This window comes from Rhipicephalus microplus, chromosome 5 (assembly GCF_043290135.1).
Source record: "Rhipicephalus microplus isolate Deutch F79 chromosome 5, USDA_Rmic, whole genome shotgun sequence".
Lineage (NCBI taxonomy): Eukaryota > Metazoa > Arthropoda > Arachnida > Ixodida > Ixodidae > Rhipicephalus > Rhipicephalus microplus.
In genome coordinates, this window is record NC_134704.1 from 3,037,126 (window position 1) to 3,055,163 (window position 18,038).

Below are 18,038 nucleotides of genomic sequence, written 5' to 3' on the forward strand. Positions count from 1 at the left end.
TCCGGAGCCCTCCACTACAGCGTCTCTCATAATCATATGGTGGTTTTGGGACGTCAAACCCCACAAATCAATCAATCAATCGTTTTGGGACATTAAACCCCACATATCATCACCATGTGAGGAGCCTTTGTTGTGTTTATCAGGCCATGGTACCACTGCATATAAATAGTACTATCACATAAACTGTGACACATCAGTACTTAAAGCAAAGTTCTCTACCGGCAAAATTTGCATGGGCCAAACATGGTAAATCATCAGTGGCCAAGCTGTCCATACTAGGAAAGTTATTGGAGGCCAAGGGTATGTACTTGGGAAGTGTTACAAGCCTACCATTGGCCAAGCAAAGGAAGGCAGTGTTTAGAAAATCATTGGAAACGCCCTTTTCCATGGTTGGCACTGCGTTGGAATACCATGCAATAGCCAAGCATGTTCTTGGCATGGGAGTCAAGCATTTTGGCCAATGCAATTTGTGGCTCATTTATTTGTTTTTTTTTTCTTGGATACAATATGATGCCCCGACTAGTTTTTTTCTAGATTTTTCATGCCCCCCCCCCACCCCCCCCCCCCGAGAACTAGCAAGACAAATATTTTTTGTGCTTCAGGTTTATTTTACACGTAATACATAGAAGGCAATATGTCATTTTTCCATTTCGCAAACTCTTGTGATTCAGAAGTGTTGCTGGGGCTTCTCTTGAAGTCGTCTATCGTAGCGGCATGCCTTCTTGCATAGATGCACCTTCTTGATCTGAAGCAAACACGAGCCATCCTTGTGTTACATCCAAAATAGCTGCGTCAGCTTTGATGAACAGGGTATATCTCCTCTGAAAAATGGAAGAAAAAAAAACATCATGAGGACCTCTTCTTCAATATGCCGTCTCTTAGGCAACCGCTTTCACCAATTTTCAACGAAACACACAGTAGGAACTTTTTTTGCGAAATTAATTGGTTATGCATGATTATGGGGTAAACAGCACCTGCACAGATGGGAAGAAAATACCTGAACTGCATGATGCATTTTTATTACAAAGTAGTGTGCAGCCATGAGAGATCCCCATGAAGACAAACAATTGAAAAAAATTCCTTTGTCTCACACATTCTAGAACATACATTCTTTCCATTGGAAAAAAAAAAGGTAATTTTTTTACTGATAGCACTCTGGAAGCATCATTGGCGCAGAAGCATCGTTTAGTGCCTTTGTTTTTTTTTGTACGTACATACCTTTATATTTCTAAACATTACTAAGGCAGTCAATGCACCTTTATTTACGAAGGTTATTTTTGTCGATAGTTATAGCGCGAGAACAAAACGACGACACAAAGACAAAAAGGACGTTTGTTTCTCGCTTTGTTCTCACGCTATAACTATCGTCATGCCATACCAACTAGCCCAAGCTGCCACACTTCTAAGTTATTTTTGTCGTGTAGCTTCTGTTGTCAATAATTTATTATTTTTTTCAATGTTCATTATTGAGCAGTACTGCCCCTTAGTCCTGCAGCTGACTGTTTAAACGATGAAATTGGTTATGTGCTCTGACTTCCGGCTCTCACAAATCGTCAAGCTGATAGAACAGGAAATCAGATTATACAACATTTAAATGGTGAATATGGTGGCAGTGAAACTGTTTCAATGCTCAATCTTGCTCCAGATGACACAAGTTGGCTTTTTTCAGGAGGGCAGCATATATAAACTGAAAAAAATTGTATTAGTAGGTCAAGTTGTCAAACAAACATCTGTGATGCAGTATGTGCAATATTCTGGTCCTAATGAAACATTTTTCTAAAGAACAGCAACCAAAATATCATAGCATCGAGAAGTCTACATAACAAAAAGTCATAAATATGTTGCCAATAAAAGGCGAAGCAAAACCAATTTATTTGTTTTCTGTTGATGCTCACCAAGCAGAAGCAGCATCACATTTGCAGGCTTTTAAATGGAAAATTGTTCTCAGCGGCCCAGCAGTACTTTGTAACCACATTAGTACAATATGATGGAGCTTTCTGTGTACAGCGTATTCAGTACTGCTGACATTTCCTAGGAAAAAATAGCTGACCTGTAAAAAAAGCAATACATAAATTAGAAAGTTCATAAATGTAACACATGTTTAGAAGCTTTGAAAAAGCCTCTACTATATGCAGTGGTTGTGGTGCCACCAGAAGGAAAATCTTGCCTTAACAAAACAGCATCAATTCATCAAAATACTCATTGCACATTCTACGAAGTACTTGTAGGACTGGCAAAAGAATGCCTTTGGTGTAGAAAATTTTGATTAAAATTCACAAAACCCAGTAAGTATTTAGGCCCAAATTTTATAAAGATCCTGTTGGACAACTCGAAGAATCGTCTGTGTAATTTATAAATAGTCTGACGAGTGGCACTCACTCCATGCAAGAAAGTAGAACAGACATACACAACTAACAATGGTACATTTAGCTGATTATAGATTATTTACGACAGATTATACAATAAAAATTCTGAAGAAATCATTACATTCAGAATAGCATCGCTGGCCAATGTTGCGTACTTATTGACTAACCACAAGTTTCAAACTGAGCACAACTTTAAAACTGTGCCAACATTTGAAATGACAACTTTCTCAATATCGATAAATGAAATTCCAAAGTTGCTGAAGCTAAAATTTTATCATAACATTTTTTTTAAAGTATAATTTCCTTAAAGTAGACCCAACAATACCGAGGAACTTTATTGCGTCAAAGCATTACCTAAAAGAAAAAATAATACTGGCGTGGCTGAATTTGGATGGTAGATGACCCCTTACTTTCTTGCATTCGGTACCAGCCTTCATATCTATTTTACCTTTTAAGTATGACCGCACACACAAATTTATAATTTCGAATTAATTAATGAAGCACTGGCGTCAACCCTGAATTGCATGGTGCATTAGCGAGATGCACTCGTTGTCAGGCATTCCCGCCAGAAGTGAACAAGAAATGGCCGCGCACTACGCGTCAACAAACACAACCGGCGGCTGGGCGACTCTCCTTGGGACCGGGTCGTTTCAGTTAATTTCAAGTTTTCCTCGAAAACAGTGTATCAATAATTTTAAAAAAATACGCTGAATTGAATCGGTGCTCGAACACTGTACCGAAGAACGTTTCGAATATGTCTGGTTATTGCTTGTAACAGGAGACTACGCCATGTGCAATCTCGCCGAGACGAGCTAGGACTACAGCTAGGACTACGCAGCGCCCGCTTCTTAACACATTCGCTTTATTCGCCCCGTAAACCTGACCGCCAATTCACATATGGCACTGAGAGAACAACGACAAATACAATTACTGCTGATATTTACTCACCTCCTATTGAAACTTTAATAAACAGCTCGTTGCTGCACGGCTGTGACATCCATCCGACGTGCGAGCGAGGTAAAGAAGGCACGCAGTCATACACGTAACACTCGGAGGAATGTGGAAGCGAGCATAAACGGTGCATGTGTATATACTGGTTTAAAGCTAAATGAATTGCAATATTTTTGATGGCTTTTGTACTATTATGTAAGTGCTTTACAGCTGTTCCAGTTTGTGGGCTTCTGAAAATTGCCTGTCTGGATGCTTTGGTGAGCTATATTTCTTAAGCACAGTAGGGCTGTGCATGGGCTAAACGGCGTGCGCGCGGTGAAAAGTGTGCAGTTTAAACGGCACACTATGCACTTGCTGGTAAACTACGGTACTTTAGATGTAAAGAAAAAGAAAGAGGTATTCCGTAGCGAAGCCAGTGCAAATTGAATTAATGACCGGAACAAATGAGCGTGCCTGGCTATTCGGTAGCTATTCGTCTAACTTCACGACAAAGTGACCAAAGAAACCAACACATCCGCTCTAACCGCTTTACTCTTTTTACCGCTTGTACGTGCTCACATGCCACGAATTTCTGTCCAATAGTATATGATATAGAAAAGTAAGTAAGCTTGATGAACAGGCTAATTTTGTGAGCACTGGCCAGCAACCACGGTATGTGTCAGGAAAGCCCTTGGCCTTCATGTTAAATATCATAGGTATTTTCCAAAACTTTTGTTTCGTTCTAATTATTGAGAAGCGCAAACAACTAAGAGAAACGCACACTTTCAAGAATAGATTTGAGGCTTTCGCTACCATCTCGCCCATATTTTGATTGTAGGCCATGCCCTATTCTGTCACGCTGTCCGGGCATTTACCACTGATAACAGAAGCTGATGGGAATCCAAGCCGTTTCTAATCATCGGTCATCGGCCACTGCTGGTAGGGTTACCATGCACAACCGCGTCCTTAGATTTAAGAACAATTTAAAGAGCTTACACATTGAAAATTATTTCAGACTGCATGCTGTATATATAATCTCGTGTACCTTCACTAAAAATTTCATCTTTTTACACTTTCTTCAGCGTTTGTGTGGCATTTTTAGTGACTGACGAAAAGCAGTGGTCATTTTTTGTCTGGAAAAAATAACACGCTTGTCCCATTAACCAGGCTTTTGTTGTAGCATTGTCATGCATGCAATCTATCGATGAAAGCTTTGTGCTGAACTCTTATACAAGGTTTTTATATTTTTAGCAATGAACATGCGCGTACACGTGGTAAACGCAGTGCAGCGGAAAGCGCCGTCAGCCACTAAGCGTTCCTGACTAGACTTGTTAACTGTTCCACATTCTGTGGTGAACAGAATGAGAATAAAAAAATCGTATGCGTATAAGGTGTTACCGGTGGTACTGAACTAATCACACAGATATGCGAGCTTTCTACGATCTTTCCCTCTTTTTCTAGTATGCATATGACAAAGATGTAAATAAGTAGTTCAGTAACGATACAGCAGTGCGTAGCAGGCAGAACACAAGCTAACCACGTACAAACACACATCAAAAGCGTAATTTAGTGCGAAACCGTGAAGAAAGCCACCCTGGGCGAGCATTCCTACGAAAGGCAGAACGCGCTTTACTCGCGGGTAATGCTAACGTTGCATAGGTGCATAGGCGTCGTGCATCAATTCAGTAGAGAAGAGCGCAGATATTAACAGTAAACTGTTGTCAACGCTTTTTATCCGCCGACAGTCAGCTCGACCGCACGCAATGAAGCACCGCTGGGTGTATTTGTATACGCGCCGCAGACCGCTGATCCCCACTTTCGTGGGGACAGTGCTGCCACCTATAGCCCGATCTCACCACGAATAGCAGGACACTTACATTATCGCACTTACTTATGCGAACGGCTGTGGAGAACGCGAATAATTCCCTTATCCAACACGTTCGCAACGACCTGTATTTAGCGCTCTCGCCATTCTGCTTTGCGAAATGTGCGGAAATAAGTAAAGCTGAAGTAATTTACAATCGTGGCAATTCACAGCACAACAGTAGCGCAGAATAGGGTCTTTTTTCGTAGAGTGCGGAGCTGTTGCATCTGCTCTTGTTTTCGCCGTCGTTCAGTGAACCAGCAAGCACTTCACGGCGGTTCGGTGACATGTCGGACTAGCGGAGAAAAATTCGTAGCTCGTTTTCTGGGCGCTTAATGCACAAATACATTTAATATTTTGCTCAATTGTTGTTTCGTGCGCTTCAGTTCCATTTGGGTGCGCAACAAACCGTGCAAGTGAATCGGGCTTTGCACTACTTGAAACTGCATCGACAGGTAGCACTGCGTGTCCACAAAAATCCAGAGCTTGACGTCTAAACTTTTCCCGCCGATCACTGTCTGTCGGCAGCGAGAAGTTGGAAGACTTTTTTGTTACTTATTTTGTAATCGGATCGACAACCAGAAATGCAGCAGCTACACGAAATTCTTTCCGATCTTCAGGCACAGCACACTATGCACAACAGTAGTCATGTGGTAAAAAACTACGCCATGACAAGCCACGATATTAAGCACTTAGCTCATAGCGGCACCAGCAGCCAGCTTAATTCTCTCCGGTAGGGTCTAACGAAGGCTCTCTAAGTGCCGCCTAATCCCCTCCGTGATGTTGTAGATACACGTGACCTCCCCAAAATGAGCATTTTTTCTACTAAAGGTCCTTCGGAGCAAAAAGAAAGAGAAAGGGGAATGGGAAAATGCAGGGGTTACTCAACAGTACTTTACTTTGCCAGTTTTCTGCCGTTAGTGTTAGAAGCTTTGCATTTCAGCTAATTAAGCAAATGAGATGCAGTAAATAGCCTTTTTAACTTGTTGTTTCGGTTTTCCACACCGCCGACGCCACCGACGAAAAGTGGCCATGCACCGCCACCTCGGCACATACCTCTATAGACAAGAACACGCCTACCTCGAACCAAGCGCCTTCGGCGGTACACTTTCGCTCGCAGAACCACCATAATTTGCTTTGAACTGCCAAGGCATGCTTCGCTAGAATGGCAAGCAGTGGCTCTGCGACTTTAACATGCGAGAAAACCGCCCGTTCACGCTGCGTCAGCTTATAAGAAGTCATCTGGGTACCACTGCATTACCTTCGGATGCAAAAATAATCAGCGCAACAGCGAGATATTACTCTGCAGTGTCTGTGAAGATCCCAACACGATGGGGCAATCGGTACGGTGTTTTCTGATAGCCCAGATTTATATCCGCAACGAAAAACGCCGAGCTCCACCACTAGTGGATATAATCGCAATCGGTAGGAAAAACTACGAACAAATATAATTATTTCGTTTACTTTGGCGCGACGCAAGGTGTTCCGTTTTACAGCAGCGATTTGCGTGCACCATGGCTGTATAGTATGCGGCATGAAATCATTGCCGTACTCTTTCGCAGGATGCATGCCAGTAACAGAATATATTGACTGAAGCGTGGATGCAAGCACCGCGCACTTATACAATTGTAACAGCGTGCTATACCGATGCAAAGGGACGTGAACGGTGCGAAAAGCATAGCTTTCGACTCGTTCGAACGGCGGCATGCCTCGACTCCCTAGGCGAATCTGCTTTCGGTTGGCGTCACCGTAGCATTTTAAAACCTTGTTCTGGTTGGCACTTTCGCAATGCGTGTGTGTTCCGAGTGACCGGCATGAGTGACAAATAATAAACACATGCAGTGATTGAGCGCAAGTTGGAGCGAGATTGTATAGCACTACGTCGACGCCGACTTACAGTACAAATTCTGCCTTGCCCAGCCAAGGCACGCCGCAGTGCGACTTAGCCGAAAGCAACGCTTTTCACTGTTCACGTTTCTTTCAATCTCAATATAGTACATACCTGCTGAAGTGTCTTCCGTAACCCACAATGCACGTGCTGTAGACATTCCGGATTATCGAGGAACGTCTTCTCGACGTTTCACGCGAAATCAGCACAAAATTCCAGTTGAGGAAAAGCGCGCAAAATCCTAACAGCCGGACTTGGGTTGTGCAGTTACGCGTTTGATTTGCGGAGCGCCTGCTTCCGTGGCAGTGCTTACGAGTTGCTTTGCCGCGCTTGCAACAGATGGCGTGATGCACTTTTCAATATGGCAGCACACACTGAGCTTGCTGTGTTCTGTGGCAATCATGGAGGAAGGAAAATACTGAGGAGAGGTCCTGACGTCACTCGTTGTAAAAACGGAAGTCGGCAGTATGACTAGGCGAATTCTCCTCTCTTGTTTACACCCGATTGTGAAGCAGAAGGCGCGCGACTCCCTCTTCGGCGCCGAAACCACGTGCACTGCACAACCCACGCGTCGAGGTGAACCGAAACGATCGGAACTGAGGTTATTGCCCAACACGCTGGGGCGGCACGACACCGATGGCGAAATCATTTCGACTGAGTCTTAACAGCGAGCAACAGCTCGCCGACAACGAAGCAAGCACAAGAGAACACGCGCTAGATGCACTGAGAACGACGAATGTCATTTTAGTGGGGCTCTTCGATTTTCAGGCCTCTGCCAGCCAGGGCTAGTCAGAGGTAGCCAGAGGGTCAGTAAGCTAGTTCCGGTCTGGACAGGAAACAGCGTCGTGGTCACATGTGTGGGTAACCCGAGACGACCCGAAGCTACCCGAAGATCGCGAAATCGAATGCTGGGACAGGCAGCGTAAACATAAACAAACTCTAACGTCATGGCAGCAAACTAAACAATGCGCCGCGTGTATGCTGTTTTTTTTTTTTCTGCATTGTCCGCTTAGAATACGTAGCTAAGCTCGCCTAAAAGCTGAAATATTATCCTCGAGCATACGCATTTGGGGTACGACTTCGTACGCTCGCACGATCACTCGCCGCATCCGCGAACAAAACATCCAGCCTCGAGAACGATGCAAGGTGAGCTGCTGCGATGCTGACGGCTTAACAAGCTCACCCACGGAGGAAGGAAAGGTAGGAGAGGCCCTGACGTCACTCGTTGTGAAGCCGCGATGAAGCCGGAAGTCGGCCATATTGACTGGGCTAATTCTCCTCTCTTGTTTATCTCCGACTCTAAAGCAGAAGGCGGGACTCTCTCTCTGGCTCGAAAAGCACGTGGGCTGCGCAGCGCATGTCGTGACGATCCGAAAGTTAAGAAACGGGGCTCATAACTCTGAGCCAGCGGGACACCTTCGGCAAAATCATTTCGTCCGAGTAATAACGGGGAGTAGCGGCTCGCCGACAACGAAGCAACTACAACAGAACGCGCGCTAGATGCACTGACAACGGCGAGTGTTTTCAAGTCATTAATTCAGCAACTGTACAGACAACACGATCGGTCGTGCGCCTTCTACGGTTGCATTCCGCCATGCGGCCGACGCAGCGTCCGGCCACTGTGTCAGTGTTCCGCGTGAAACGCACCGGCGTCAGCATTCTGTGACCGTGGTGACTTTGAGCACGGTGCAAGTGACACTTAAACGCAGTTGCTGTTACGTTGAGATTACATGTAATGCTTGGGGAGAGTATACGAAGCAGAAGAGAAAAGGTGTTTTAATGCGCACATGCAAGTTCTTATTGTACATACACAACATGAAACTACGTATGTGCACATGGTCCTCATGGCGCCTTGCTGGGCTCAACAACGTCGTCCATTGCCACAAGCAGGTGCACTGCTCAACCGTCACTGACCTGCAAGGCGTTCGTCGTGCCCAACGCAATTTCGCTGAACACTAACTGCTTCATCCGCGTCATCCACCGCACGGCACATAGATATGCACTCGTTCTACGCACTGTTGAAACCCCGTGATGGACAAAGGGATTTGTAAACGTTGCTAAGAGTACAGTAACTCCCAGGAGAACACTGCGTAAACAATAGCGTGGTGCAGAGCACGGATATTGTCTGCCACGGCTCAGCACGAGACCTGGGAAAACACACATGCCACCGCCAGCCGCAGCCGCTCACTGCTAGACCAGCTCCAATGCGCAACACGTAACCATAGCAATGCCGCCATTGTGCCCAGTCAATATGGCCGCCATGATGTCATTTCCTCCACACTGTTCACGCCACGCGCCGGCTGGGCATGCCCTCTCCCACCTTTCCTTCCTTCGTGAGCTCACGTCTCTTTAGTACATAAATCAGTCACTGCACGACACGACCCGAAGTCACGCGAAAGTAGTGATCGTGTCCCCAAAAGAGCTCGAGTATATATACCTGCTCAGCGGTGCAATTATACACAAATTCCAAATCCGGACAAAGGCGGTCTGTTCCATTGAGTCGCACAAGATTGGCCCATTTGAGCCGTGACGAATGCTGTGACGTTCTATATGACGTGGGCCGAGGTGTCCCGTGATTGTTTTTCTCCAGTTTTTGGATGAAGGCGAAGGAACAGTCAGAGAGACCGTCCGAAAGAAACCGGATGGATTGAAATGGCTGCTAGGTGGCATGAATTCAATTGAAATGTAAGGGCTTCGAGACTTTTCATCATCCGGGCACTTAGACAACATGGCGTTTCCAAATGCTACGGTTTTTCGTCTTGCCTGTGCGGCAGCTGCACCCAAGCAGAGACGACGAAGTGAGGTTAATGATGCATTTGAAGAGTTTAGCTAAGAGTTCTGACAATGTTCTCATCTGTCCGAATGAACAGTGTGTACCTTGTGCGACGACTTTGTCTCTATCATCAGATGCCAGCGAGCCAGTGGCCTTTCCACAGAGAAGAAAGTGTTGTGTGCGCTGCGATTTTTCGCCACCAGTTGCTTCTAGAGGAGCGTTGGTCACGAGGAGCACATCGGCTAGCTAGAGGAGCATATCGGCAAGTCTCGGCCGGCCGTGAGCAACACTATCCACGAGGTGACGCGGCCATCACCGTGGCTGCTAGGAAAAAGCTGGCGGACTTCCCACTGACAACAGCCAATAAGGATGAGGCAAAGGCAGAGTTTGTGCTACGAGGTTGCATCCCAGGCGTGCTGGCGTGTGTCGATGGCACGTAGGTCACCATTCACAAGCCAGAGGGATTCAGACTGGCCGACAAGGCGAGCTTCATGTCCAGAAAGGGCTATTATGCTCTGATCGTCATGATCAGAAGTACCTTTAGGATCCTTTCTTACTCGCCCATCGGAGCAATTGCTCAGTTGTAACGCCAAAGCTGGAAAAAGTAATAATGCAACAAATAAAAAAGAACCTGCTGGGAACTGGGTGCAAGCTAGTTGGTGGCTCGCAAGGCCTCGGTAATAATAAGTGGCAAGTGCTTTGTGCATGAGCCAGTTGTCGTTTTTGTACTGGCATGCATGCGCAATTGAGTACTGGATTTTGGAGGTAATCGGTAATATGGGCAGCAGACGTAGCAGAAATATATTTTAGAAATGTATATTATAAATCTATATCAGAAATATATTAGAAATGTATTTTCAACACGAAAGTGCTCATAATCACAATTGCATGACCTGGCTTTGGCATTTACGAGTGTTCTTTCCCAAGAGCAACGCGTAGGTTTTCACTTATCGATCGTTTAGTGGAAGTCGTAACCATGTGTACAGCAGAAGAGGGGTTATTGCCTCCTCCTCAGTGTGCTACACCCCGTGCTTTCTTCTAAGTGAAGCTTCTTGTACCAATGACTGTACTAGTACGCATTGTTTCCTGCATATGCATAGAAAAAAAGGGATTTATTTTGAGTATAAATGCAGTACTATTTTATATCGCTTCTCATTGCAGGTGTGCAATGCAGGGCTGCGCATCCTTGTCATGGACCCATGATTCCCAGGTTCGTGCCACGACTCCTGGGTGTGGGAACACAACCTACTGCGTGCACGCCTAGCTGCACATCTGCAGCCTGGTGAATATCTTCTTGGTAAGTATTAATGTGTACTAACTGGGGCAGAGCACTCAACTTTTATGTTTCTATTGTAGGAGACGCAGCGTTTCCCCCCGAGCCATGGCTCCTGATTCCAGTCCCTGGTAGTCAACCGCGCAACACATCCAAGGGCCGATACAACAAGGAGCACGCATCTATGCACAATGTTGTGGAAAGATGTATCGCAGTGTTGAAGAGCAAGTTTTGCTGCTTGCAGCGCTTTCGAACGATGCTCTACAACCCCGATTGGGCAGGGCAAATCATCTATGCTTGCGTTGCTCTCCACAACATTGCGTTGCATGCAGGCGACTGGACCTTGGAGGAGTATGTTGTGGACATGCCACCAGCTGAGGATGATGATGGGGAGCCAAGGGAGAGCCATATTCTCACACCACGCAACGTGCTGCTCAGAAACAGCAGCAGCGCAGCGCTGTCTTGGGCCTTTTTTGAAGTACGCAGGAACGGTGAGTTTTCATGTTTTCATATCACACACATAATTTATTTATGTTGATTCTAGTGCATCTAGACATGCCATGGTTGTGTTTGCCACATTTGAATACACAAAGTACTTACTCGTGCTTCAATATGAAGCAAGGTGGCAATGTAAAAATGCTGCATTTTTTTTAATGGCACATGAAATATGCAACAGAAACACCCTTTTCCATATCAGTGATAACAATCACAACAGACTAGATTGAAGCAAGCATATGTGAGCGGTACTCTGTGCTGAATGTTGCCATAAAAAAATTTTGCGAACAATGCAGCGTCACACAATTTCTTTCACCAGAACGCATAAAAATTACGATTTCATTAGTAACATGATGCATGAACACATGATACATAAGTTCGTCTCTTCTCATAGTGACCGACTACAAGCATTCAGTTGTACACGCCAGGCTTGACGAGCATTTGTGCTTGTCAAGTTGTGCTGGTTTTTTTTCATTGTCCTATACATTGTTTGAATGTTGAAATAACATTTGGTTTGAATTCTCGACAGCAGTCACGCTGCAATGCCAAAAAAATACGTAAATCAAGACAGCAAACAACAAGCGAGCTGTTTTGATAACATACAGCATGAATAATTGGCTCAGCAATCTCGCGACTCCCAAACCATACCACATTCAAAATTTATTCCCTCAATAGGTCGTTTACATAGAAAACTAGATAAAATCAATCTCAGGCATGTTGCTGTAACAATGACCATTTTCACTTGTGAAACTGTGCGACATGACCACTTACTAGCTTAGTGCTATAAAAAAAGACTCGGAATGTAGTTGTACCTTAGCCTCATTGTGCTGAAATGAAAATATCACAGTGAGCTGCAAAACAGTGTGATGCAAAAAGACATCACATTACTATACTATGCGGTAATGCTGCACAAAAAGCGCAGTGACCTAGAAAACGTAGCGGGGCAATACAAATATCACAGAAACGTTCACAGTAGATGTCAACTATACACTCGTGGTCTCCATGTGAATGACTAGACACCTTTGAAATGTGGGGAAAAAACACTGCCACTAGAGCAGCTCGAACATAAACTGAGAAACGCATATATCGAACATAAAAAATGCTGTACTTCTTGTAGAAAGTAAATGCTAACCTAAATCTAGTAATATGTCCTAAATGCAAACAAAGAACGCATAAAATAGAACATGAACAGCAAAACGTAAACATATCAAAACCACTAAACCAATAATGAATGATAAAAAGTTAAAACACTGAAAACATGGCAAAACATAAACTCAACTATGTTAATCTCTCCCGAAGCGTATAAAATTGTACATGAAGAGCAACACCTAAACATATTGAAACAGACAAATCATTAATGAATAATGACAAGAAAAAACAATGAACACATGACAAAAAATTCAACTAAACTACGTATTCCTTTCTCGCAGGAAGCCCTGAGCCACGGCCCCTGCCAAGGAATAGACCACCTGCAGGACGCCCTCCTGCGCCACTGCCGCCTTCTCCTGTGCTACTTACTGTCATACGCCGTGCTGAAGAAGCGACGCGTGCGGTTGATGTTTTCATCCCCCGCAGCACCTGCGATGAATCATTGTGGTGGAAATGTTTAAGGGAGCTGCCGGTAAACTTTTAACCATCTCATGGCTGGAAGCTGCTGCTGCCAAGAATTGCAACGGGCACAATTTCCCCTTAGTTGAAGATACACTGGCCTGATGGCATCCTTTGAAAGTGTGAAGCTTCGTGTACAAGCTATGCCCTCCTCGTGCGGACTAACAAACGTTTTCTGGAAGTACTCTGTATTCATCTCCTGAAATGCATGTCTCGCCATCAAACAGCTTTTTTCAGGGCTAACCAACCTTTTGCCCGGCAATTTATCATTGTAGATATCCAATACCGTGCCCTAAATACAATGCATCGTTCTTATTTACAGCCCAAGTTGGTTTCACTCATCATAATAGAGCATTAAGAATGTATATGCCCCTTATGTAAAATGCAAACAAAGGGTCTACTCACCTTGAGCACCTTGTCACCCTGCTCAAGGTTCTGGTCCTGTGCTCAATAAAGCACTAAGTTCTCAGATGCTTGCATGTTACTGTGTCACTGCCATCTGCAGCCGCTTCAGTGGCCTCCACCTCCATTTCCACCGCAGCAGTGAGAACATCTGCCTGCTGGAAAGTGTCGTAAGCATGATCTTTCAGAAAGTGAGTATTCATTCCTCTGGCTATTTTACAACCTTACGTACTAAACATCTGCGGAAATGTTCTGCAGCTATCCAGTGGTCATTGATATCATGTATTACCATTTTAGTGCATGCACTTGCCCGCAGGCATTTCGTATCTTATGATAAATAAACAACCCTTGTACTGCAAGAATGCACCGCAGGCATTTCGTATCTTATGATAAATAAACAACCCTTGTACTGCAAGAATGCAAACTGAGATTTTAGTTGATAAACCTACCCGCTTTTGAACTCTTTTTCCTGCGCTCTATTCGCATTTAACAAGGTTCCGCTAAAGGCACCCTTTCAGATATCAAACTCTGTCATGGCACCGCTCAAGAACCCGTGATACTGCGGCAGCAGAGTGCTTACCTGTTGATAGGTGAGACCAGAGATGCCACTGAAGCGTGTCATCCCAGTCAACTGTAGAACTTGGCCACAGAAGCCAGGCAGCCAACCCCCTCCAGTGCCCCTGAAAATACACACCAATGTCAAAGAACAAATTGCCCGCGCCATTCGACGGTCACTCACGTTTGTGCCTCTCTGATGGCGGGGGCGTCGCGGCGGGCCTCGTGCACCAGCCTGCGCCACCAAGCCTGCCACTTCTGCGCAGGCCCTTCATGGTTCAGCGCTTCGCTGAGCTCTTGCCACAGCTGCTGCCGGTCGGCAACGGTGACTGTGTGCCGCAGCTCGATGGCTTTCGCTGTGAGCTAGGGATGTTCGTCCATAAAGGTGAGCACCAGCGCGCGCTGAGCCTAGGAAACGCGGATGAGCCGCTGCTGCTGTTGGCTACTGGTGTTGTTGCCCTCCGCCATGATTGCGCTCGACTGAGCCAACAACTTCGAAAGTTGCGCCGTTGAGGTTTGTATGGTGGAGATATGGAAACAGTAACTGCTTGAAAAGGGGTTGTACTTAGGGCGACTACTTACCATCCTGCTAAATTAAGTGTAATTTCAAAACAATAACGGAAAAAATATGTTTGGATTGTGCCGTATTTCTTATTAAACGTTTGAAAACTAATGCCAACACATTTTGATAGTGAGCAATAATAGTTAAACATTTTTCAACACGTTACAAACACTTTTCACGTTTCTATACAATCTCCAAGCCGATGTCAAAATAATGACGCAAACCTTCTCATTTCCCTCATTGCCTGTTCGCTTCCCCTCGTATTCGTTATCGCTGCGGACCGCCCACTTTTTGACGTCACCGACGAAACGCCTTCGTCCGGATTTGGAATTTGTATATAATTGCACCACAGCTATCGCGTATTATACGTCGCAAACACACGTAGATCAACTTACGTTTTTGTCTAAAGTTAAGATATGCGCAGGTATCGGTACCGCGAGTACGCGTCGTACATAAAATAAACATTTGCATGACACATTCTCAACCCATTTTAGAAATCGCCTTGGCCTGTTTTCCAGTCCTAAGTGGCACTTAACGAATGTCATGTAAATCAGCTTTGATTCGACCTACTAGGTCATAGTACATACTGCACGGCATTATGACGACGAGGTGAAAAAAGACAAAGCCAACGATGAAATGGGCCACGATAGAATGTCATCATCATAATCATCATCATCAGCGTGACTACGTCCACTGCAGGACAAAGGCCTCTCCCATGTTCCGCCAGTTGACCGGTCCTGTGCTTGCTGCTGCCAATTTATACCCGCAAACTTCTTAATCTCATCTGCCCACCTAACCTTCTGTCTCCCCCTAACCCGCTTCCTTTCTCTGGGAATCCAGTTTGTTACCCTTAATAACCAGCGGTTATCCTGTCTACGCGCTACATGCCCGGCCCATGTCCATTTCTTCTTCTTTATTTCAACTATGATATCCTTGACCCCCGTTTGTCCCCTAATCCTTTCTGCTCTCTTCTTGTCTCTTAAGGTTACACCTACCATTTTTCTTTCCATTGTTCATTGCGTCGTCCTCAATTTAAGCTGAACCCTCTTTGTAAGTCTCCAGGTTTCTGCTCCATAGCTAAGTACGGGCAAGATACAGCTGTTATATACCTTCCTCTTGAGGGATAGTGGCAATCTACCTGTCATAATTTGAGAGTGCTTGCCGAATGTGCTCCACCCCATTGTTATTCTTCTAGTTACTTCAATCTCGTGGTTCGGCTCTGCGGTTATTACCTGCCCTAAGTAGACATTGTCTTTTACAACTTGAAATGCACTATTACCTATCTCAATGCGCTGCTCTTTTTGAGGTTGTTGTACATTACTACAGAATGCATAGAACATAGAATACATTGAATGTGTGCATTTATAAATCCATTCTCCGTTTTTTTTTCTCTCGCGTCGTATCGTTTAATATCATACCACATATCCAGGCTCATAGATAGAAATGGGTTCGCAAGCCGTTCACGACCAGCCAGCATCATCAACAGTCGCGATCTAGGGCCTTCTATCTCCATCAAAGATCAATTCAGTAGCCAGGACAGAGGTTCTACCTAAGAGGTTCACGTACGCAAACATACGACAGAGCAAGCTAGTTCAATCACAATCGTTTTCGCTAAGTGCACAGAAAGAAGGCACAGCTTCACAAACGGCTACTACGAAAAAAAAAATTAACTTCAATGTTGTCTCCATGCGTGCGTACGAACGTGTAGTACGTACATAACTTTTAAGGCATGTGCACGACGCAGTCAACAGGCAACAGTTCACAGCAGTGTTCACAGGAGGAAGCTTGATGGGAAACATAACAAAAGCGATGAACAGTAGTTTCAAACACTCGCCGCCACTCGTAATCGCCTCATACCGCAAGACGGAACAGCCTTTAGAAGATAACGCCACACGTAATGCCAAGCGAAGGTGCAGTCCTCAAGCACCCACATTGCAATCTATCGAGTCCTCACAAAGATGGCACCGAGCGCGCATCGTACCTTTTCCGCGTCTGCTAGCCTGAAACCTGCCCAAAACATTGTCCTAGAAGCGTCTGGCGACCCTCCTGTCGCCAGAACCATCTAACTCGAGAAAAACGAACGCCAACCGGAAGTGCGCCGCGGGGGGGTGGGGGGGGGGGGGGTGGAGCAGCTCGAGAGATACGAGCTCGCTCTGGCAGCCCGCGGGTAGCCAGAAGTGGAAAATCGAAGAGCCCCAGTGTTTTCACGTCATTCATTCACGTAATGTACAGATAACACGATCAGCCGTGCACTGCCTTCAAACGGTGCACTGCCTTCACGTGGCCGACGCGACGCCCGGCCATTGTGCCCCACGTAAAACTCAGCGGCGTAAGCTTTGTGCAACCGCGGTGACTTCATTTGAACATGGTGCACGTGACACTTGAACGCGGTTGCTTTAACGCTGAGAACAATGCTGGGGGCGAGCATATTTACCAATACTTTACTGTGCCCGGCAGTGCTTAATGCCAGCTCGATCCTCCTTTACCCCCGAACCCAAATCCAACAAGAGAGGAGTGGGAGGTGGCCCTGCTCAGTTGCCCAAACCTTGCGGCTAAACGAGCCGTGGTCCAGTGTGCCAGGACAGCGGCCACAACCAATGGGGTCCCTGACTAGGGACTCCACCGAGTACTGCAGGGAGGCTGACCCACCAGAGGCTGGTCTCCCTAGCAACCTCTGTTTTTTTTTAAATAATTGTTTACTACAGCTACTACAAGCGAAACAAAAAAGGTGTTTTCATACGCACATGAGAGATTGTCCTGTACACATATTGGACATGACACTATGCACATGGTCCTCATTGCATCTCACTGCGCACAAAAGTTTCGTCCGTGGTCACAAGCAGAAACACTGCACTACCGTCCCTAACCTGCAAGGCGTTCGTCGTGGTTTCGTTTCGTCTTGTGCAAAACACAACTTCACTCTTCAAATACTTCATCCGGCGAACAGCACATGGATTGCGCTCGTTCTACGTACTGTTGAGGCCCAGTGACTGACAAAAGGCTTTGTAAACGTTGCTAGGCGTACATTAACTACCGGGGGAACACTGCGTAATTACAACACAACATAGAGCACGGCTATTGTCCACTGCGGCTCGGTACGAGACCTACGGAGGTGCACATGCCACTGCCAGTTGCCGCCGCTCACTGCTAGACCATAGAATAAAGAACCAATTGCTAGACCAGCTACGCTGCACAACATATAATTATGGTAACACTGCCATTGTGTCCAGTGAATATGGCCGCCATGGCATCATTTATGCCCCACTTTTCACGTAGCGCACAGGCTGGGCATGCCCTCTTCTCTCATTCTTTGCTCCGTGGT

The 18,038-nt window shown here is 45.6% G+C and overlaps 1 protein-coding gene and 1 long non-coding RNA gene across 2 annotated transcripts in view; both read right to left on the reverse strand.

Annotated features, from left to right (window-relative positions):
- Positions 1–625: 625 nt before the first annotated feature.
- Positions 626–18,038, reverse strand: part of Cdc5 (cell division cycle protein 21) — a 322,395-nt gene continuing 304,982 nt past the window's right edge. The window contains exons 14-15 of the mRNA XM_037426347.2: positions 1,896–2,050; positions 626–821 (exon numbers count right to left, since the gene is read on the reverse strand). Coding sequence (XP_037282244.1) covers position 821; positions 1,896–2,050 — 156 coding nt within the window. The 3' untranslated portion in view covers positions 626–820. The remainder of the gene's footprint in view (positions 822–1,895; positions 2,051–18,038) is intronic.
- Positions 12,225–16,808, reverse strand: LOC142817644 (uncharacterized). The gene is made up of 3 exons (XR_012895267.1): positions 14,180–16,808; positions 13,603–13,757; positions 12,225–13,167 (listed from the first exon to the last, which is right to left on the reverse strand). It is a non-coding gene; the product is annotated as an uncharacterized LOC142817644 (long non-coding RNA).